This window comes from Arvicola amphibius, chromosome 15 (assembly GCF_903992535.2).
Source record: "Arvicola amphibius chromosome 15, mArvAmp1.2, whole genome shotgun sequence".
NCBI classification, from domain to species: Eukaryota; Metazoa; Chordata; class Mammalia; order Rodentia; family Cricetidae; genus Arvicola; species Arvicola amphibius.
In genome coordinates this window covers 6,690,400-6,712,868 of record NC_052061.1, presented here as the reverse complement: position 1 = coordinate 6,712,868, position 22,469 = coordinate 6,690,400, and the positions used below count along the sequence as shown (strand labels likewise).

Here is a 22,469-nt window from a genome sequence, read left to right as displayed (position 1 = left end):
TCAGGAAGGGTTTATGTATACTTTAGCACTCTGGCAAACCAGCCTTTCTGGCTGTTGTAAACATCTGCAGATCTTTTATTACTGTTTCATTCTGTGGAATGAATGTATTTCTTTATTCCAACTTCTTCCCATCTACCCTGTTCTTGGTGTGAATCCAAGTGCAAGTCCTGAATGCCAATAATAACAAACAGCCTGGCTTGTCCTTGCTTTTAGAAGCAAGGTGCTGTGGTTCAAGGATTTACCCCTGGTGAAAGTCAAGACACGGGTACCTTCAATGTTTGTAGAGAGACTAGAGAATTCCCATCTTTTTGACTTCTGTGTCAGTTTTTGATTAAGTAACGTAGTGTTTCGTAGTTTGTATGACAAGAGCCCCGCTATGCAGTCTTTGCTCTGTGAAAGTCACTTTGTAATTTACATGACATCATTTGAAGGAAAAGGCTACAACTTCTGGGTGGGATAGGTGAACTTTTCTGCTCAGTTGTCTTGAAAGTTTGGCAGTCCTCCGTCTGAGCATTTCTTCCCAATTCCTGGGTTGACTTGGCTCTCTCGTCTCAACTATCATAGTGTTCTTTTGCGTGTTATAATGTTATAAATATGGATCTAGACATAAGAATCATATTTCTTACATTCTTAGTGCCTGGGTGCCTGGAAGGTTAGGAGAGGAAACAGAAGAGGGACTGAAGCAGTCCAAACCTCCGCACTGTAGCAAGTGAGCAATTGCTGACCTCCCCACGGAGGGAAGTAAAAAGCCGGCTTTGTCAGGAAAAGATTGTGTTCAGTTTCATCCCCTATGCTGGACAGAGTAAGAGTTCAGCAAAAGGGAAAAATCAGTCCTGCCCACATAGACTCTAGAAAAGCTTTTGATTTCATCCAGCACGACATTTTCATCAACAAATGATTGCCAAATTCACGTTTGCAGTAGCTAAGGCCACACCTGACAGAAAGACTTTACTTGAGATGGGAATTGGGGGTCCTCCATGTAGACTCAAGTCACTTCCTGTGACCTGGAGGTCCCCCTTAGAGGAGTAATGTACTCAGCATACTTTTGAAAATGAGGCACGTGTAAACATAGGGTTGGGTTAGGAGTAAAGTAACATGTCTTTCCTGTTGATAGAACCAGGCTCAAGGTACAGATGATTAAATGTGTGTCTCCGACAGAGGTGTAGGTAGCAGAAGGAAACCGAATGGAAGAATGTTGCTGCTGTCACTATTACATGACGTGAAAATCCAGACACATGCTGGGTGGTGGTGGTGCATGCCTTTGAACCTAACACTAAGAAGGCAGAGGTAGTGGATCTCTGTGACTTCGAGGCCAGCCTAGTCTACATAGCAAGTTCCAGGAGAGCCAGGACTACACAGAGAAACCCTATCTCTAAAAACAAACAAACAAAAAAGCCAAAACAACAGCGAAACCCAAAACAAAGAAGAAGGCCAGACATACACAACTGTAGAATTTGAGGCCTTAGATAGCTAATTAATTGCCCATTCTCTTCATTTTGTGGTAAGCAGCTAGGCCAAGGGAGGAAGTTCCCCCTCATGGCCACAGAGCTGGCTAATTGCACCATGGAAACCAAACATTTTGTTATCTTTTTGCTGTTAAATGGTTACCGAGGGTTTAAAAAACAATTACTTTTTTAAGGTGTGATTTACAAATCCTGTTCTTGCTTCCTTTAAGAATACATGTCTTCAGCCAGGCGGTGGTGGCACACACCTTTAATCCCAGCACTCGGGAAGCAGAGGCAGGTGGATCTCTATGAGTTCGAGGCCAGCCTGGTCTACAAGAGCTAGTTCCAGAACAGGCTCCAAAGCTTAAAAAAAAAGAATGCATGTCTTCCCCTCGGCTTATTTACCAGGCTCTGCAACTCTCACTGTCAATCAGTTTTAGCACATTTCTGTCACCCTCAGATGATGCCTTATGCCATTTGCTGTATAATTTTTTGTGCTTCCTTCCCAGAACCTAAGTGGCTGCTACTAATCTGCTCCTGGCTTCATACATGTGGGCTTTCTGGACATTTTGTGTAACTGGAATGTAGCAACATCAACATGTAGTTCCTTAGTTAGCGTGGTTTGAGATTTGTCCATGTAGTATGCATCAGTGATTAATTCCATTTTGGTTTTGATTAGTATTTCTTTGTATCAAATATTCATTCACCAGTTGGTAGTTATTGAGGTTGTTTTCACTTGGTGCTATTAGAAATGATATTATATTAGTGTTCATGTATCATTGTTTATCTCTTAAGTTCAGTAACTCTTTCTCCCAAGTTGGATCTAATTTTCCATTAGGTACAGCCTGGTCTGTCTTTTCTTCCAGATGTTAGCAGTGGTTTTTCCTCTCAGATAGCAACTCAGGTTGTTATAAATGTTCTAATAAATAATTGTAGAAGATTAAGTAGGCTTTGAAGAAAACACTTCTTCATCTAGCAACAGCGTGTTATGCTGTGATGATTTATGACAAACTCTTAGCCAAATACCTTCCTTCTTCTTCGAGTATAAATGATTGGAATTTAAAATATAGCAAAATAACCAAACAACATGTAAGATGAGGTACATTGTATAAGATACTAGTTGCTATCGAGTTAATTTGCAACACTAAAAAAAATTGAGAGAATTGTCTCAGTGGTTAAAAGCTCTGGCCGCTCTTCCGGGGAGCTCAGAGTTGAATCCCAGCACCCACAGGTGGCACCCAACTGTAATTCCAGTTAGGAGATCTGACTCCCTCTATTGGCCTCCATGGGCACTGCATGCATATGGTCCAAAGACATGCAGATAAAACATCAATACACATAAATTGGAATTGTAAAAATAAAAAAATTCTCTTAAAGAAGCTTTATAAATAGGTATAAATCTGTGTGAGACACAGTGAGTCCTGCGCTTCTCTTCAAAGGAAAGCAGTCATTTCTGTGTACATTTCCCTACACAGTTAAGGATATTTGTTCTTTAGTGTTCACACAAGTACTTTCATTGTGTTCCTAAGAAATAAGGCCAGTTATTGGGTATGGCTGAAATAGGATATTAAAGACATTGTTCCATGACCTAAAAAAAAAAAAAAACCAGAAAAAAATCAGTTGGGTGTGGTGACATAGATTCATAATCCAAACATTCCAGAGCTGAAGCAGGAGAATTGAAATCAAGGTCTTCTTGGTTCAGAAGGGAGGGAGAGATTGTAATTCTCTAGCTACCATTCTCCTCTAAATGGCTCACACATTCATTGTACTAGAACTGTGCAGTTTCACGGTATCTGTTCTCACTGTGACTCCAGTCTGAGCTGTGGTGGTTCTGCAGTACCCTGTGAGGTGGACCCTCTTACACAGTGGTCCCCAATCCTTTCCAGTCCCGCTCTGATTTGCTGCTCTCTCTCCCATCATTTCCACGTGTCTGAGCAGACTCTCTATCACTCTGTGCTGTTGACTACCTCCCGAGTACCCCGCATCCCCTGCTTCCCTGTGTGTCTGCTATGCTGTCCCTTTGTATCGTTGTCCATGGGGAGGATGACTCCACCCGTAGTCAGGCGTATGCGCTATCTCTCCTTTATCTCAGAGGGATCCTTGACTTTCTTTGGGCAGCTTTGCTAGTTTGCTAATGCAGTATAAAGCCCATCACCTGAATCATCTTCAGAACGTGGTACCTTTTCTGAGTTTTCCTTTATTTAGAATATGTTTTTATCTTCCAGGGGGAATTTAATGAAATCTTAACACTAACTGTGAACTATGAAATCTTAATTGTTTAGTATTAGTAATAGAAATATGCAAATGGGCACAAGCTTACACTTACGATCAGCCCTGTGGTCTTCTTGACTTTGAGCACGACAGTCCTATTTTATTTACCTTTGCATCCTAACCGCCTACCTCTTGTCCCAGTACAGACAAAGTTAGATTGAGCCATGGTGAAGCAGACAGGGAAGATACTCTTATTATCATTTTTCAGATTTGAAATAAGTAATAAAATAATCATGCTGTGTGTGTGTGTGTGTGTGTGTGTGTGTGTAACTGTGACTGTACGACTATGTGAGTGTGTGTGTATGTAGAGACCAGAGGCTGTTGTTGGTGTCTTCCTCAGTTTACCCCCTACTTTACCATTTGAGACAATGTCTCTCACCGAACCTGAAACTTACTGATTCAGCCAGACTGGTTGACCAGCAAGCCCAGGGATCCTGTTGTCAGTACCTCCCTCCCCAGAGCTGGATGGCAGGTGTGTGCTGTTGCACCTGGGTTTTTACATGGTTTCTAGAGAGCCAAACTGAGGTCCCTGTGTTCTCCACACTTTACTAACTGAACTATCTCCTTAGTCCTTAAGCGATACAATAGATACCATTAATAATACCATTAATAGATACCATTAAGTCCTAGCCATCTTTCTCTGAATTCACCAGTGGAACTTTCAAAGCGCTATGGAGGATGTGAGTTCAAATGTAGCAGATGGAAGGTAGGTTTTCTCAGAGTGTTGTCCCGGACCCACCTACCACACACTGACTTCTGAAAATGCTTGTTAGAAATATATACTTAAATCTCACAAAGGTAATATTGGAGAAAGAAAACAGACAAGGAAGCCAGACAAATTAGTGGAAATGGGAGGAGAACCGTCAGTGCTAATTTTACAGAAATAGCAATTCGTGCAAGAGCAAGCATGCGCCACCCATCTGGATAACTTAGACAAGGTAGAGCCATTCTTAGAAATACTTAGCATGCCATGACTGAATCTGCAGACTCAGAAAAACCTCTAAAGACCTAAGGTTCTTTGTCTTTTAATGACCCAATGAAGCAGCTTTAAAAAAAAGACTTTATTTGATCTGTAACACACACTCTCTCTCTCTCTCTCTCTCTCTCTCTCTCTCTCTCTGTGTGTGTGTGTGTGTGTGTGTGTGTGTGTGTGTGTATGCCTGCAATGCCCACTGAGGCCAGAAAGGGGTATCAGATCCTGGAGTTAATGGAAATTGTTGCCTGATGTGGGTGATGGGAACCAAACTTGGTTCTCTGCAGGAACAGTACTTGCTCTCAACTGCTGAGCCATCCTTCTAGCCCTTAAGAAGTTAAGTTTGGGGGCTGGAGAGATGGCTCAGAGGTTAAGAGCCCTGGCTGCTCTTCCAGAGGTCCTGAGTTCAATTCCCAGCAACCACATAGTGGCTCACAGCCATCTGTAATGAGATCTGGCGCCCTCCTCTGGTGTGCAGGCATACATGGAGGCAGAATGTTGTATACATAATAAATAAAAAAGATAAAAGTAAAAAAAAAGAAGAAGTTAAGTTTGGACCTAAGTCAGTAACTTCTTTACAAAGAAGGGCATATGGCTTCACTGGTGAATTCCTTCAAACGTTTAAATAAGAATTCACACTGTGGGCTGGAGCGTGTCTTCTGCTCTTGCAGAGGATGAATTCACTTCTGACAGGCAATCAGCAGCTCACAGATGCCTGACTCCAGCACCACAGGTTCCACAGAGGCATATACATATATAGCATAGCTTGTATAAGTGCTAGCCTCCAAGAGGCCCCCAAAATAGTAATTAGGGGCCCTATAGCCGACCTTTGGGCAGAATTAATTTCTGAGGGTAGGATCTGGAGACGTTGACTGAAGAAGACCCCCCCACCCCCACCAAGTTGTCCTTAAGAATTGGATTCTGGATTAATAGAAGGACAGCATCTGTATCAAATTCCCAAGAATTTTCTTCAGTTCGATCCCTACAGTAAATATTCCTTGGTTAAGAAGTTGTTGATTTGAATCATTGACCTTCTCCTGTGAGGAAAATTCATGCTCTGTTTTGGGTGCTAGCAAAAGTCAGAACACAATGTCAAAGCAATTTATAGCTTTATATTTCCTATTTAAAATAGTATTCCAACGGGGAATATCTAAACACGTAAAAAAAAAAAAAAAAAAAAAAAAAAAAAAAAAAAAAAAAAAAAAACCTTCATTGAGGCCCATGAAAATATGACTGGTGCTAGGACCCAGCGGAACTCAGCAACTTCAGTTGGAGATGAACCATCTCCTGGGGTGTGGTACAGTTTTAAGCAGGTACAGAAAAGCCAGTTCTTCCACATGTGCACTGCTCTGACTCTATTGCAGCTCCCTCCAAACCGTCTCCAGGATTTTAGCGGCGGTCACACCTGCTCGCTAACCCGCAGGCATGTTTCTGGCAAAGGCGATCCTGGAAGGGGCCGATCGGGGTCTTGGGGGGGCTCTGGGAGGCCTTCTTGGAGGAGGTGGTCATGGAGGAGGAGGAGGAGGAGCCGGAGGCAACATCGGAGGGATCATTGGAGGGATTGTCAATTTTATCAGCGAGGCTGCTGCAGCTCAGTATACCCCCGAGCCGCCTCCCCCGCAGCAGCGGCATTTTACCACGGTGGAGGCCTCGGAGAGTGAGGAGGTCAGGCGGTTTCGGCAACAGTTTGCACAGCTGGCTGGACCCGACATGGAGGTGGGCGCCAGTGACCTGAAGAATATTCTCAACAAAGTTCTTGCGAAGCACAAGGACCTGAAGACGGACGGCTTCAGCCTTGACACTTGCAGGAGCATTGTGGCTGTCATGGACAGCGACACGACCGGGAAGCTGGGCTTTGAGGAGTTTAAGTACCTGTGGAATAACATCAAGAAATGGCAGTGTGTCTTCAAGCAGTACGATAGCGACCACTCCGGCGTTCTCAGAAGCTCCCAGCTGCACGGGGCTGTGCAGGCTGCAGGCTTCCAGCTTAACGAGCAGCTCTACCTCATGGTAGTCCGCCGCTATGCGGACGAGGACGGCAGCATGAATTTTAACAACTTCATCAGCTGCCTGGTCCGGCTGGATGCCATGTTCCGCTCATTCAAGGTTCTGGACCGCGATGCGGATGGCCTGATTCAGGTGTCCCTCCGAGAATGGCTGCAGCTGACCATGTATTCCTGAAATGGGCACGGAGAGGGCGGGGCCCACCATGGAGGAGAGGACTGCAGAAAGCCTGGCTGTGTGCACCAAGGGTCATATTCTACCCAACAGCTACCATTTCCCGGGGAAGGGGGAGCTCTTTTATAATGCTACATATTCCTTCTTGATCATCTACACTGTAGTGCTTCATTAAAACTAATTTTGGACAAAAAGCGTTCCAAGTTTGTAACGACTTTTGAGAGACAATTGTAGAGACGTGTATGTGATGAGGAAATACTGGTTGATTTTAAAAGGTTGTTGCTTATTGGTGAATGGATTAGCATTGTTTATGATCCTGGAATAAATCAGGAAAGCATCAGGGACTAGGTTTTTCCCCCTTGAAAAGCCGAGAAGGAAAGGTTAATGTCTGTTTTACTCATAATTTCACATCTGGACTTTATATTATGAAGAAGTCTACTTTCCAGAGAACTTACTATATTGCATAGCAATAAGTTAAAAAATGTGAGATTAGGCAGTTTTATCTAGGGGTATCATTTTATAAAAAAAAAAAAAATAGAGAGCACCTACCTAAAAGTCTAGCATCCTTTGGCTGCTTCCTAATGAGACAAACAGAGCAGCTTTGCGTTGGGGTGTTTGTAAGGAGTCAAGGACCAGAGAAATGAAAAGGTATTCCTATTGTTCAGAATGTCTTTAGCCGTCTTAATGAGCCAAAATGATCACTCTTACGTTTACTTCAGACAAAACCAGGCACACCCAGGGGATGTTAGTCAGCTCTTGTCCCATCTTGCCCAACCTAAGAGCAAGGAAAATTCCTTTGCTTATCTTTGGAAACGACAGGCAGGGAGGGGAAAAAAAAAGACCAGTTAAAACACATAATTAACCATCAGTGAAGTGGAATATGAAGCAGCATAGACAACAAAGGTTGCTGACTTTTCTCTCAGTGGCTTGAGGTCCTGGCTGTAGATTAGCCCTGCAGGGAGAGGCCTGTAGCAATGCCTGCCTGACTCCTCCTCCAGATGAAGTGATTCTCTTCAGAACCCTCTTTAAGCTCTTCAAGTGATGCCAATGCCAAGGCGACAGACTTAAGCACTGTAGATTATACCTTACTTCCCAGGGCTTTTCAAATCTGTCTCAGCCAGAACTGCCAAGCAGGTGAGTCGGTGCCACCTCCCTTCAAGAAAGGGAAACTAGGAATGGTGAGAACCTGCCACCCTGCCGCTGAGTTAACCATGTCTTTTCTGGTATATATAGCACTTCGCCTGATTTTATTATTTGGTACGAGCTGTTTGTTACAACTTCAAGCACAACTGAAAAGAGGCTGGGTTGCAAGCCTTTATCCACCCATTCGCCGGTCTTCAGTGTTTTACACTCTCTCCTATGTTTAGTGCATCCTTCCATCCTGGGCCACTTTGGAGAGTCCTTCTGAGATAAAAAGAAAAAAAACCTAACTTAGAATAAAGTTGTAGCTATGGAAACGATGGAGCTGGCCTCTTAAGAGGTCTGGAGCTCATGCCAGAAAGCCCCAGTGATGTTGGGAGAGGTTGGCGTTTGGCCACCGTGTGCGCCGTCACCTCCTTCATGTAGTATTTATGAACTACGACACACGCAGTTCTGAACTGAGCCAAGCCCAGAGATCACATCTACTTTCTTGAAGGAACTTGTAACTTAACTTCGTCGGATAGTCTGCTTAGACCAGCTCTGGGTGTGTATAAGCATGAGACTGCTGCCAGCAACCTCACGTTCCTACCAACCTCACTGGTGTAGAATCAATCCACTAATACATCGGACATGGGAGCAGGAGAGTAGCCAGGAAAGGGAGAAAGCTGCCAAGATGTCTATCAGGACTTGGAATATGTTTCTGATTTGATTTCCACACTGTGGTTGTAGAAGGGACAATACAGAGCTTGTATTTTCGCCCCAGATTTCATCATAACTGCCTTGTAAAAGTTAAAGCTGTCATCGCATGATAGAAGTGGCGTTAAGTATTTCCCTCAGTCCCCTAGCTCAGGGAATACCAAGTTCATGATTCTCCTCTAATGTGCATGAAAAACATCCAGAAGCCACCTAAGTTTCTCTTCTGTTGCCTTCTAGATTCATATAAAATTTATCTAACTAACCCCAGTCACCACTGTGAACACTAGAAGATTCAATCCACACTCGAGATTGTCCTAAGCAGGCAAATCTTTGGCTGTTGCTTAGAACCAACAGCTCGAACAGTGACTGAGTTTCTTAGTTTTCATTCAAAGGTTAACGTTTGCAACTTCACTTTCAAGGTTAGAGAAAGTATTAATTTGCAGCTTTAAAAAACGTGCTGTGTTGCTGTCATGGAGTCTCATGTCTGTCTAGGATCTTCACACTTGGGACAAAGGCTGGGGTCAGGAGTTCCAGTCAAGCCTTGGCTATGTAATTAGTCAGCCTTGGTTACATGAGACCCTGTCTAAACTCTTATAACTCCCATGCAAAAATTTCCCATTTCTGTATGGAAAACTACTTATGGCCTGTGACAAAGGCTTTTGATTCATCTACTCCATTGTCAGCGAATGTCTAATATTAAAGAATACAATCAAAGCAGTAAGCTGAGAATGATAGCGAGAAAAATGTATAAAATTGTACTGTAAATTTACATGTCCAAAAAACTGCATATAACTTTGAAAATGTGTATCCACTAAATTCTACAACCCATAAAAGCGTAGAAAGGAAATGTGTGCTGTATATCCAAAAGCAAGAAATTTCCAAAACACATTCATGATGTGTATGTCATCTTGAAGGTCACTTTAGGAATATGTTTTAAAGCTTTATGCCCATAGCGACCCTGTACTGAATGTGAACTGATCTTGAAGAATGGCAGAATTATTGTTTGAAAGTGCTCACATAATGCTAAGTATATTAAGGTAGTTTAAGTACAGTAAAATTGGTAGTATTCTTATATATGTGGTAGAAATATACTCTCAATTGGAATACCCAAGTAATTGGAACAACTTTCTTTGCCTGTTTTGATAAATGAGACAAACAGTGTCCTAATAATAGCGTTCTTCAGGGAATAATGTGTCATCGCGGGTGGAGACTTAAGGAAGACCAGTAGATTATATTTTATGGGGATGTTTTGACTGTTACTCTAAGAGTATTGGTTATTTCTCATCCTCAAAGATGTTATCCGTTTTAACATAACACAGGGAAAAAGAAAAACTGTCCTTGGGATGTAACCCCTTATAAGATGTATTCAAAATCATATCCTAAAAAAAAAATCTGATTCTAAATCACAAAATACATTAAGTTGTAGAACAGCCTCCAAAAACTGATGCCTGAGAATCAGGCCATTTATTCCTCCTGGGATTTTTTTTTAGTTTATTTTTATGTGTGTGGATGTTTTGCTGTGTATAAGTACTATGTGTGTGCAGTACCTGAAGAGGTCAGAAGAGGGCATCAGATCCCCATAGACTAAAGATAACAAATGGTTGTTAGCTGCCATATAGGTGCTGGGAATTGAACCTGGGTTCTCTGGAAGAGCAGCCAGTGTTCTGAAATGTTGGTGGATGTTTCTTTCCCACGTGGAGACTTAATATTAATTACAAATGCTCGATCAATAGCTCAGGCTTGTTACTAGCTAACTATTACATGTTAATTAATCCATATTTCTTATCTATACTTTGCCACGTGTCTAGGTACCTTTCCTCAGTACGGCATGTTCATCTTGCTTCTCTCTGCATGTGCTTGTGGCTCCTCCTTCTCCTTCCCAGCATTCTCAGTTTGGCTCTCCCGTCTAATTCTGTTCAGCTCTTGAACAGTCAGCTTCTTTATTAAACCAGTCACAGTGACATATATTCACACAGTGAGTAGGGATATTCCATACTAACTGCAGAGTGGTCTTCCTGGGCCTCCTCCTGAGATTTCAACAGTTAATATAAAGATGAGTTACTTGGACTTCCCATTGTTCCTAGAAGCCAGGGCAGCAGGTCAAAGGTGCTGGGTGACTGGACTCACTGTGACTCCTCCCATACTCTTTTCTGATGCTGCTGACTTCCAGGAAAGGGACAAAATCCACAGCTAGGGCTCACTGAAGCTTGGCTATGCTTCTTTTTGCAGTGATTCGGGGTAGCTCCTTGGTGCCAACTCTGGCTATTCCTCAGCTCTGCCTTGGCAAAGGATGTGGAGAAATGACTAGGACCTTCCATGGAAAGGTTTATTTCTTCATTTACATGTAGCTATGAAATACATTTTAAGACCAGGTGCTATTATTAAGTTTATAATTCTTCCTGGGGAAGTTTGAAGGAAACTGCCATAGATTTATGGAACAATTTTTTTTTAAAAAAAATCACAAAACCGATTCAAAAAGATGAAAATTAAAAGAATGCATGTTTTTATATAATGTTTTTGTCCATTTAAATATATTCTTTGTCAAACTGTTAAGTTTGAATGGCTGATGATCCAATTAAACTTAAATTTAATTGCAGTTATAGAAATAGTGAGTTTTATTAACTTGAAATGAAATGCGTGTCAGCTTCATTGGTAGTTTCTACAATTTCCTCCAATTCTGAAGTTTATTATACTGATTTAAAGCCTCAGTAGTATGTTACTAATCCAATAAAATAATCGCTCCAAGTAATTTCCATGCTGGTTTTTCCTCCTTCACATTACTAGAAAGAAAAATTTCATATTCTTTCTCATGTGAGTCAAGGGTCTGCCATATTATGATCATATCAATCAAAAAATGTGTCTACTAAAGACTGCTTAGCCACCATATACTAGTGTAAATTTGGGCACTAGCACGTTGCCTTGTTCCTAGTGGTCATTGAAAGGGTCTGTTACGTTTTCATTTCTGCAAGAAGAGCCGCAGTGCTTGACCTGCGTTCCACACAGAGCCAGTGGTGTAGTGAAGACTGGTCGTTCATGACGCCATTATTGCTCAGGGAAAGTCAACTGCACAGGAAGCTTATCTGTGTTGAGCAATTTTTCTGTGGTCCAGAGCTCCTCAGTGTCTAAGACTTGCAAAATCATTGTGTACAGTGCATAAAGAATTACGTGGTGACAGCACAAGGGGCATATTGTGCTCCTTAGTACTCTGTCTTCTTTGACACTTCCGTGGTGATGGTGTCCAGATGTTCACTGTGGCAGTGACTACCTGGTGTGTGTGATATCAGTTACACACTTCATGTAGGTGCATCCAGCTGGATGTAACTTATACTGCAGGAACATCAATTTTTAAGTATAGTTATTCTCAAGGTGGTTTCTAGGCAAATAGAGAAGTTGAATGACTTCAGCCTTTGTCTTAGACATAAACCCTAATACTTGGGGGAAATCTTAAAATTTCCGTTTCTGCTTTTCCTGGTGGGAACATGAAATTAGATTATTATTCTTTTTAGTTTCCGCCCTGCAGTTAGATAAAGTAATATGAAAAAAAAATGATTTGACTTTTTGGGGTTTAATTATTGAGAGGCGGAGGAAAACCTCCCTAGAAAATGTGCTTTCAGAGAACCTCCTACCGTGTCGGGGCTTTCCAGATGCCCCTTCTCTCAAGTGTTCCTGCTGATTGTGTATAGATGAAGATCCATGTGTGATGATGCCGAGCGCCCTTTGTTAATCTGTGAGATTGAATGTTTCTCTGGCCTTGTTGTCCCTGGTGTGGAGTTTATCAGGAGATTCGTCTCTTGGGAGTTGTGCCGCCAAAATGATTCTCACATCTAGAATTCTTCTCTGAATTCTGCTCACCTCCCCCCTCTTCCATCTTTCTGCTCATTCTCCCTCATTTCCCCTGGTGTCTGTTCTCTCCTCCTGAGTTGTCCCTTGTGTTCTAACCTACCTCTCCTTCCTTTTCTTCCCTATTTGAGACAGGATTTCATCCTGTGGCTGTCCTGGAACTCACTATGTGGAACACGCTGGCCTTGAACTCAGAGATCCACCTGATTCTGCCTCCTGGGTACTGGGCACCACCAAGCCTCATTCTATTTTTCCTCTATCATAAGCTCTCATTCTCTTGATAGTTGATGTGTGTGCCAGCCGGTCAGAGCCCCCTATCCTTTGCTTTTGGTTGTTGTCATGACACCCTTCCTGGTCTATACCATGCTAGTTATGCTTAGTTTTCGCTGACCCCACAGTACAGGTGCTTCTGGAACCACAAATCCTCAAGAGGTTGTTGGGTTTGCCATATCAGCTCCTGGATTCTTCCAAAGTAAGCCAGAAAACTAAAGAATGCATCTTAATTAATGCCTCGGTGTCCCCTTTTCCTTTCACTTCCATTTTCTGTGTTAATAAACAGAAAGGCTGTTTATTAACCCTCCAGGACCCTTTGGGATCCTCTGGTGTGGGCCATCTTGGCAGGACCGTTTGCACCATGGACTCAAAGCTTTATTTTCCACTAAGGAGTAAAGTCTTAGTCCCTGTTTCCCCCCAAAGGGTCCTCATCAACGCAGTTCCCAACTTAGGAACCACACTGAGTGTCAGTGGATCATTTTACATGGCCTCAGGAGTAAGTATTTGTCATTATTATTGGTTATAACTCTACTGAACTGGCAGTAGGCGGTCCTTCCCTCGCTGTCCTTCTCGGGAAAACTCTTCACAGTGTCCCAGCGCGTGATGCTGCGGTGCTACACAGCATGCTTGTGCTTCGCCTCGTGTGATTATGATTAGCGCTAATTCGATAACCGCCTCCCTAACTGATGGCTGTCTTCACAGAATAATGACGGCAGTATTGACTTCCGGGAGTACGTGATCGGCCTGGCTGTCTTGTGCAACCCTGCCAACACGGAAGAGATCATCCAGGTGGCATTTAAGGTACCGCCAACCCCACTGACCACATCTCGGCTGGCCTTGGAAATATGTGTTGACTCTAACTCCATTATTGGAAAAATTGGTGAATCTGTTTCCCGAGTTTATAGATCTGCTGCGACATGTTCGGGAGGGTAATGTGATTAAGTCAATTGCTACTGAGAATAAAGAAAACACAGGCATTCATTTAAACAGCAGTGGGAGCATCAAGATGGAAGAGTGGGTGCTTTAGCAAAGTAAAGTTGCTTCTTGTTCAGGCCTCTTTTGAAGTTCTGAAGTAAGATAGAGATATATAGATAGGTATAGGTAAATACCACTCCTTGCCCCGCATCCTAATTCATCTAGAAAGTTCTGACCTGTCCTTACTTTGCATCTGCTAGATCATTCAATTGGCTGGAGTTTATTCAAGTGTTAAGAGTTTATGTGTCAGACCATCACCATAAATGTCCCAGTCTACCCTACTAATCTTACTGCGATATCCGACATATTTTCAGTGTAGTGCAGGGATCTAAATTAGGAGAAAAAAAATCATCTTTCTTATCCCCAGCAAAGCTTGAAGAAAGATCCAGACTGCACTTGCCACTCACACACACTGTACGCCAAAGTGCATGTCCCGAGAGTGGAGACCCATCCTCTGTTAGCGTCTCTTCGTGGTGTTTTCCTTTGAGTTCTAAGCTCGTGGGGCATTGACTGCCTTCATCTCCCCACTGACCTCGCTCAGCTGAGTCCATTGTCTTGTACAGTGACAGTCACTAGCTTTCATGCTACATGGAAGCGGAGACAGATCCTACTGTGGCTCCAGCAAGCCTTTCCCCTTCTCTATTATCTGGTCAAGACTCCGTGTGTGTGTGTGTGTGTGTGTGTGTGTGTGTGTGTGTGTGTGTGTTTTAGAGGCCACCAGGGATGGTGTTCTCTCCTTATTGGATGTACCCCTGAGGATACTTTCCATTGCAGATTGCTTTAAACTGAGCAAATGGGATGTAAAGAACCCCGGGTGACTGACTGGTGATGAGCGTGATGCAGGGGCCAGATACTTTCCCAAAATGTCAAACCTTCAGCATTTTAGACCTCCTCATCAAAACCCTAAAATGACATATAGAGCTAACTCATTCCAATCCAGACATCTCTGTTTCTGTTTTGGGGTTGTATGTGTAATTACACGTTTAGCTGAGCAAATGGTCACTCTTGGTTTGCCAATGAAAGACCCAATAGAAAAGCTGGCCCTTCATCACAGTAATGACTGTTTTTAAAGAAACCATGAAAAGCTTGACCAGCCTAGACCTTGGTTTGACGATGGAAGAGGGAAGAAAGGAAGACTTAACATCTATAATTAGCTCATTTTCTTCCTATGGCAAGGGTCATGCTTTACATTGGTTTTAATTTACCTCTCTTGATGTATTTGTTTATCTAATTTTTTTAAATTTTGAGACAAGGTCTCACTCTGTAGCCCAGGCTGGCTCAAACATGAAGTACTTCCACCTCAGCCCCTTGAGTGCTAGGATTACAGGTTCCACCACACCTAGCTCACACTGGTTATCTGAAGCTGAATTTTGGTATGTTTTGTTTTGAGAATATTTTATGTATTTTTTTTTGTTTTCAGTTAGTTTTATACTTTCATAGTGTATAGAATCCCGCCGCATCCTTTTCTGTGGTAAGCGCATTATAGCTCACTTCCCATCTTTTCTTTCCTCTTTACAGTGAGCTGTACAGGTAGAATAGTAGAGGTGCCACTGAGCCTGGCAGTTACTGTTCGAAGTCAAGGATGCATTAGGAACCTGTGGTCTACAGCTTATGAAAACCTGTCAGTTCACGTCTCTTTCCAGCCACCTTCGCACCCAGTTAAACAAAAAACTCAACAGTCAGAAATGGGTCAGAAGCCTGTTCCCCTTTTTGGGGTAACAAATCCCAAATTCGAGCTATGGATTTTCTTTTTTCCCCTCTCACCCACTGTTAAGTATTCACTTATAGTTCTTTCCATGATTATCAGACCTCACTAATGGCAACTGTTCCATGTCTTTGATCTAACGTTTGGTCTGAAATATAGATGCCAAGCACTGAAGCCTTTCAGTACTGATGACTGCATTTGCTAGCTCTGACATCTACAGGTTGCATGCCCTGGGACAGAACCTGCTACCTTCATTGGGCCTCAGCTGCCACATGTCTAAGAGGGTTAACATTGGCACCTGTTGCCAAAGTGTATTGGGAGCATTAAGGATTAATACATATAAAGGGAACAGGATACCTCTGACCAGTGCCTGTAAAAAAGAAGTTCTAATTAAGTATTCTTATTTTGATTATTGGTTATCCAGCATTTACTCCTCTTCCACTGCGTGGCTGTCAGCCTTCCCAGCCCACTGCTTTGCTTTCCACCTATAAATGTAATCGCCTCTCGTGCCTGGTGTTATCTTGCTGTCTGCTGCCTTCTCTTCTGTAACTTCTTAGAAATGCCCATGCCAGCTGTTGTCGCCAATCTCTTGTTTGTCCCTTGACTCTCATTACCACTTCCCCTTTGGTTCTCTGAAACTGGAAGCTTCTCATCTCCGACTTACCAAATCTAGCAACTATTTTGCTCTCCTTGGTCATCCCACAGCATTGTAGCCTGATGCCTGTTTCCACTGTCGAGTCTTGTTCTATTAAGACCCTCTGTTAGCTTCAGTTGACACACACTTGTCTAATCCTTCTAAACCTCAGTTCCTCTTCTGTCCACCTCTCCATGGGGCTGGCTCAGGGCTGGTTCTTCACTCCATACCCTCTCTGCGGACAAGCTGCACACGCCCCTGGTTCAGTTCTTACCCGAATTTCTACCTGGAGCCCTATAACCTCTTGAGCTCATAGCTGATTCTCTCCCCCCACCTTTTCACTTACTCCTGGCACCTCTAACTCAGATTTAACTTTTCTAGGCTCAACTCTTATCTCATTTGGCAGTAGTTACACCTGTTTTCCTCAGTTACCCAAACTAGAAAACTCTGGCTCTTTGGCTCCTTCCCATTACTACAAACCTTTCTGCATCCTGTATTTGTGCTGCATGAACAATCTGTCCTTCCTGTCCTGCTTGTCCACCCTAGCCTCACTTGGTCTTCTTGCTTGGGAAAGGCTCCTTGCTCCCATACTGTCCTGCACACTATGTCTGCTTCAGAGGCCTCCTTCAGAAGACATGTGATTAACCCCTTCCCTTTGCAAGTATTAGGTGGGGCCCTGTACATCCACCATGATTGGATCTAGCTCCTCTATCAGTCTCTGGACTTAAGTCCCAGGGACTCACCTGCCATTCCTTTTATCGTCTGGGAACTTCTCTTTACATTATGAGAGCCAACTGTAATGACAGCCTTTGTGGACCTCCCCCGGGTAAGCGTCATCAGGTCCCTCCAGGGTTCCCATGTCTTTTAGTACGTACTATTGGCATGGCCCCGATTCTGGCTCTGGCTCTTTCCACTACCAAACTACTGTAGGCGTTTAAGTCTTACAAGAGGAGCAGAGACCATTCTCTCCCTGTCCCCTCTCGCATGTATCTACATTAATATATGCGTGTGCACACATGCGTATATATCTTGTACGGTAACTGTCTCCATTATTAAAGGCTTTACTCGGCCATCTTCGTGTGCTGTTTCACTTGCAGCTCTTTGACGTTGACGAGGATGGCTACATAACAGAGCAGGAGTTCTGCACCATTCTGCAGGCTTCTCTTGGAGTGCCTGACCTTGATGTTTCCGGTCTCTTCAGGGAGATTGCCCGCGGGGACTCTGTTTCCTATGGTGAGTAGGCAATCCCAGTCCCCACTCATTGATGATGAGAGCATCCGGGTCTTGGGTCGGGAGTCAGATGAGTGGGTTCCCCTTGGCTGACTATTGGTAACAGCAAATGGCGATGGTGACGACCGCATTGTGACGGTGGTGGTGGTAGTAACAGCTAATTATCGAAGACTCGTACACCACGTTCTCTTTTATATTTTGTGTTTATAAACTTGTTTAAGCAGTGTCCCGGTCTTTTTTTTTATTTTGTTTTTGGTTTTTTCCACATCTGTATTTGGCGAAGAATGAAGGATTTAAGTAGCTTTCTGAAGACTGTCCACCTGAAGATTGTCAGAGCCAGGGTTCAAAAATTAAGAGTCTGGCATTAGAGCCTGGACCATTGGCGACACCTCAGTGTCTTTCCTATCTGCTCTGAGTGTGGCTGCCCCGAGTAAGCTAGTCAAGCTAGGCTGTAACTGCAGGGAAGGGGTATGGCCCAAGGCACCACAACAGTAGTAGCTAAATGACTTATGGAGGTCCTTGTAGTAGTTTATATGGGCAGCCTTTGTCTTTGTCTTCTTAGAGCCACCCCCATCAGGGAGTGGCCATGACAGAAGAAGGTCTATGGTACTGTGGTGTAGATACAGACCCATGCGCTGGCTTCTCCTTCATCCCGGTGGCTCAGAACCATACATCAAAACAATGGTGGTGGATCCCTTTCCCTCTATTTTCCAGTGTAGTCTTTCGGAAACACGCGGAGGCCTGGGTGATCGTTTCCTGCTTAGCTTTGATGTGGTCCTGTATGCCAGGCCAGCTAGCTTATCTTCTCCAAGCTTTCGCCTCCGGCTGGAGGGACACTAACAACCTAATTACATTGCCCTGATGGTGCTCACAGAGGTTCAGCTTATTAATGCTTACGGGATGGGGAAATCAGGTCACATACTTCTCTTACTCTGTGTTTAGTTACTGGCCTTTTGTCTGCCCCGTATTCTCTTTTAGATAATTACATATAGAGGGCTATGAATTCTGTTGAGGTCATTAAAAAAAGAAACCTTCAAAAACTCATGTACACTAAATTTTCTTTGGGCATTTGCTTCCATGATACTCTCTATTATTCTAAATACTGGTTTTTAAAGCTTATTTTTGTATGTATATGTTTATTTATATGCCTCTGTGAGTTTGTGTGCGCCATGTGCATGCAGTGCCCACGTAGACCAGAAGAGGGCATCGGATCCCCTGGAACTGGAGTTGTAGCCAGTTGTGAGCCAATATGCATATCTGGTGCCTGCTCTTGACTGATGAGACGTGTCACCAGTCCCAGGAGATTTTTTCTTTTTTTTAATTAAATTTTTGCATATAATATATTCTGATCGTAAATAATATATTTATTTGAAAAAGTTTTATATATATACATATATATGGAGATAGAGATAGAGATAATTTTTTAGCATATTCATCTCCCATGGTCTCTTTCTTTAACTCCCTCCAGGCCCTCTCAGTGCATCTCCCTTCCAACATTTGCTTCCTTTTTTTGCGACTCACCACTGAGCCCGATTAGCAATGCACAAATGCACATGGGTATGGGACCGTCCACTGGGACGTGGGCCGTCTGGCGATCTACCAGTGGCCAGAGTTTAGTTTTGTTTTTCAGTTCAGCCTTTTTCTTTTCAGAATACATACAATCTCTCCCTTCCCCTAATACTATGCTCATCCAAAGTTTACAAAATAGTTGAGGAATTTAAGTAGTTATTAAACTAAGCGTTGGCATTTTTTTACTTTGGTCTAAGTTTTTGGGCATCCTATTCATGAGCTCTTGTAATCTGTGTTCCTTTGTTTCTGGCATTTTTCACTCAGCGCGTGCAGTCATAATTCATCACCATTGGCCACTCGCTTGCATTGCCGTCATTGTGCTCCATGACTATGCTACAATTTTATTCATTGCTGCAGTTGATAGATATCTGAGCCCTTTTCTTTCTTTCCTGTTACGAATGATGTTGGCAGGAATATCCTCATACATGTCTCCAGGTGTAATTCACAGTGTCCATAGGTTGTGTACCTCAGAACAGAATTAGTGAGTCGCTAAAAATACGTGTCTGTAACTTGACCATTGCAGAGTGCTTGTACAGTTTATGATGTCATCAGAAGTTTTTTGAGTCTAGTAACAGGATTCTACAGTAATTGTATAATTAAGATCTTTTGTTAAGTTTCATCATGCCAAAAAGAAGAAACACCCTAATTTATTGATTTTTTTTCTTCCTTCCTTCTAGAGGAATTCAAAAGTTTTGCCCTAAAGCACCCAGAATACGCCAAGATCTTTACAACGTACTTAGACCTCCAGACATGCCATGTGTTTTCGTTGCCAGATGAAGTCCAGACAGCTCACTCTGGTGCGAGTAATAAAGTCAGCCCTGAGAAGCATGAGGAGGGTGCCTCAGACAAAAAGGTCGATTGAGTCGGTGTTCCCGTGAGGAAAGCTCTGCTCCTGCCTGTCGTTGGGAAGGTGTTTGTTGACAGCATTGGACGTGTGCTTAGCAACTTATGATGTTCAAAACAGAAAGCTTTTTACTAAAATGACATATCTTCTTCCTAAAATGCTTTTATTAACCTGAGTATATCAAGTAAGTTCCTTTTGTCTTACGTTGTGCTCTTACTGGTTGCTTTAACTGGCGATAAATACTGTATATTTTTGTGACTTTTTGAGCTCAGTTTTCATAATAAACTCACTGGTCTTCCTCTGTATTGGCCAGCATTGGTCAACACTGTGAGTTTAGCAAGTACAAATGATTTTCAGTTCTTCCACATATAATAATACTGTGTTTTCTCTAATTGCTTCCCTTACTGGAAGTAAGGATAAGGAATCTGAAATGCATGGCAGAATTTTGTATTTTTATCTTTGCATGTTTATTTTCCCATTCAGATTTCAGTTTCCTCGGTCACTGGCCAGGAGCGGGGAGCGCACCCTTAGCTAGATAAGGCCTTCTTAAGAGAGCACACTCCCCTTGAGATGCATCTCTATTGCAAGTTTTTTTTTTTTTTCCAAATGCACCCTAAGGTCAGCAGGTCCTTTTCTGCTATCCATAGTATAAAAGGGACCGTGTTTCAAAATGACCACAGTAGCCACAGCTGAGTGGGAATTGCCTTATTGAAGGGAACAGTGATTGCCTAATGAGAAAATGAATTGTTTGCTACAGAGTTGAATTGAATTTGAGCTGGCTGGTTTCAGAGGTAGCACTTTCCCAACAGATAAATCAGATTTGTTCTATTTATATAATGGTCAAATTAGTATATTTTACCATCCAATTCAAGAGAGAGTTTTATTGTGTTTAATTTTCCTCTCAAACTTTTAGAGTTTGTCAGAACTATCCACATGGAAAACAGATGCTTCCAATGTATCACCAACAGCCTAGGAATGCAAACGCTTGGTTTATCAATGTGTGGCCACAGTCTACACCCAGGCAGAAATCCAACAGCAACTTAGCCCCTCTGTGTTAGGTGAAAATTTCTCCATTTTTATGGGGACCCATTTCTGCTCTTAATATCACTTACATTTGCAATTTCGAATAAAGGACCAATTTGTTAAAAGAATGCACAAAAATAATTGGTTATTGTTCTGCATTTAGTCTTTGATACCAAATGCTTTGCTCTGGCTAGGTTTCAGAATCTACTAGCCAGTCTGCCTTAAATTAGAGTTTTAAAGTCAGTTCTGAGGCCCCGAAGTTTCTGGAACGTGTTGGAGACTACCTTTAATCAAGGATTGTGAGTCTGAACCCACTTTCACACACGAAGCAGGTGTTTTCTAAGTTAATGACTAAATACATATTTGGATATTTGAGCAGCAAAGTTCTATCCTTAAGTATATGTAATTATTTACTTTTCATGTGTATTAAAGCACTTTTAAGAGGCATTAGAATGAGCTGAAGCAATTGCTTAAGTAATTAATTATGCTAAGTAATGTTTACACTGATGTCTGCCAGACACAGTAGATGTGTGTACTCAGGTAAGCCCAGAAAGCCCACATGTTAATCCACTAATCATGGGAGAGTAACATTTGGAATTAGAGGCTTTCTATGAGGCTCTCAGAAATGATCCCATCATTTCCTTGTTTTTATACGTCGACTTCTGTCAGTATGGTGTTTCTATTTTATGATTTCATCAATGAACAAACAAATTGCAATGTAAAACTTGGCAAGTACAAAGTTCTGATTTTATCTCAAATATACTTTTTTACTTAAAAATATCACAGTTTGAGTGTGAGTTTACATAATTATAGATGTAGTTCTTCATTTTCTTTCATTTTTATTCTGTTCTACTGCAAAAAACTCAGACTTTACCCAAAATTGTAGTAGTGTTGGTCTTTAGATATATTTATTTTTATTTTATGTTATGTGGGTGGTTTTGCCTGCATGCGTGTCTGGTCATCATGTGTGTGCATTGCCTACGGAGGCCAAAGAGGATCCTGTGGGCCTGGAGTTATGGATGGTGGTTAGTCACCATGTAGGTCCTGGAACCAAATCTGGATCTTCTAGAAGAGCAGCCAGTACTCTCATGCACTGAGCCAGCTCTCTAGCTCTACGTGGTTATTCCTAAGGAGCTTGACCTGACTGACTGAATGCTCAGTCATTTCTTACTAGGCAGCCCTGGACCTTCCTGCCCTGCCAGTTTCTTCTAGAGGGGCTTTTCTCTCCTTAAGATTGAAGATTAGAAATTAATCTAGTAATCCACTATGGTCATATATACTAATTTGTAGAGGGAAAATGAGAAATGTTATTTCTTAAAACATTTAGTAAGCAAAGCACATTTCAATCAAAATAGTTCTTATTGGGAGATTTGGATGTCCCAAGTTGCTTAGAGACCGCGGTTGTTTGCGTCACGTGTGGTTAGCTTTCCTCTCCCGGGTGTGATGATCAATGGCGATAGCTCTAACTGGATATATATTTAGCTTACATTTGCGGCTGGATGTGGGCGCACACTGTTGCTGGTTTTACTCTCTGCTCTGTTGTCCCTTTGGGGGACCCACCACCCAGCTCCCAGATAAATCACACACGGATTCTTATTCTTTCATATGAATGCCCAACCTTAACTTGACTCGTTTCTTAATAGCTTTTCTTAACAATTATCCCGACTACCTTT

General features: G+C 42.5%; 2 protein-coding genes across 3 annotated transcripts in view; both read left to right on the top strand.

Moving 5' to 3' along the window:
• The window catches only part of Lpcat2 (lysophosphatidylcholine acyltransferase 2), a 58,075-nt gene extending 36,499 nt beyond the window's left edge, over positions 1–21,576 (top strand). For both annotated transcript variants that reach the window (XM_038312717.1, XM_038312718.1), the window contains 3 exons: positions 13,519–13,617; positions 17,228–17,363; positions 19,607–21,576. In XM_038312717.1, the coding sequence (XP_038168645.1) occupies positions 13,519–13,617; positions 17,228–17,363; positions 19,607–19,791 (420 nt within the window). In that variant the 3' untranslated portion in view covers positions 19,792–21,576. The remainder of the gene's footprint in view (positions 1–13,518; positions 13,618–17,227; positions 17,364–19,606) is intronic.
• Capns2 (calpain small subunit 2) lies at positions 6,115–6,870 on the top strand. The gene has a single exon (XM_038312719.1). It carries the CDS (start codon positions 6,115–6,117, stop codon positions 6,868–6,870), a length of 756 nt encoding a protein of 251 aa, XP_038168647.1.
• Positions 21,577–22,469: the final 893 nt, after the last annotated feature.

Excerpts from the sequence above, each read along its gene's own strand:
- Capns2 (XM_038312719.1), top strand. The coding sequence starts at position 6,115 with ATGTTTCTGGCAAAGGCGATCCTGGAAGGGGCCGATCGGGGTCTTGGG.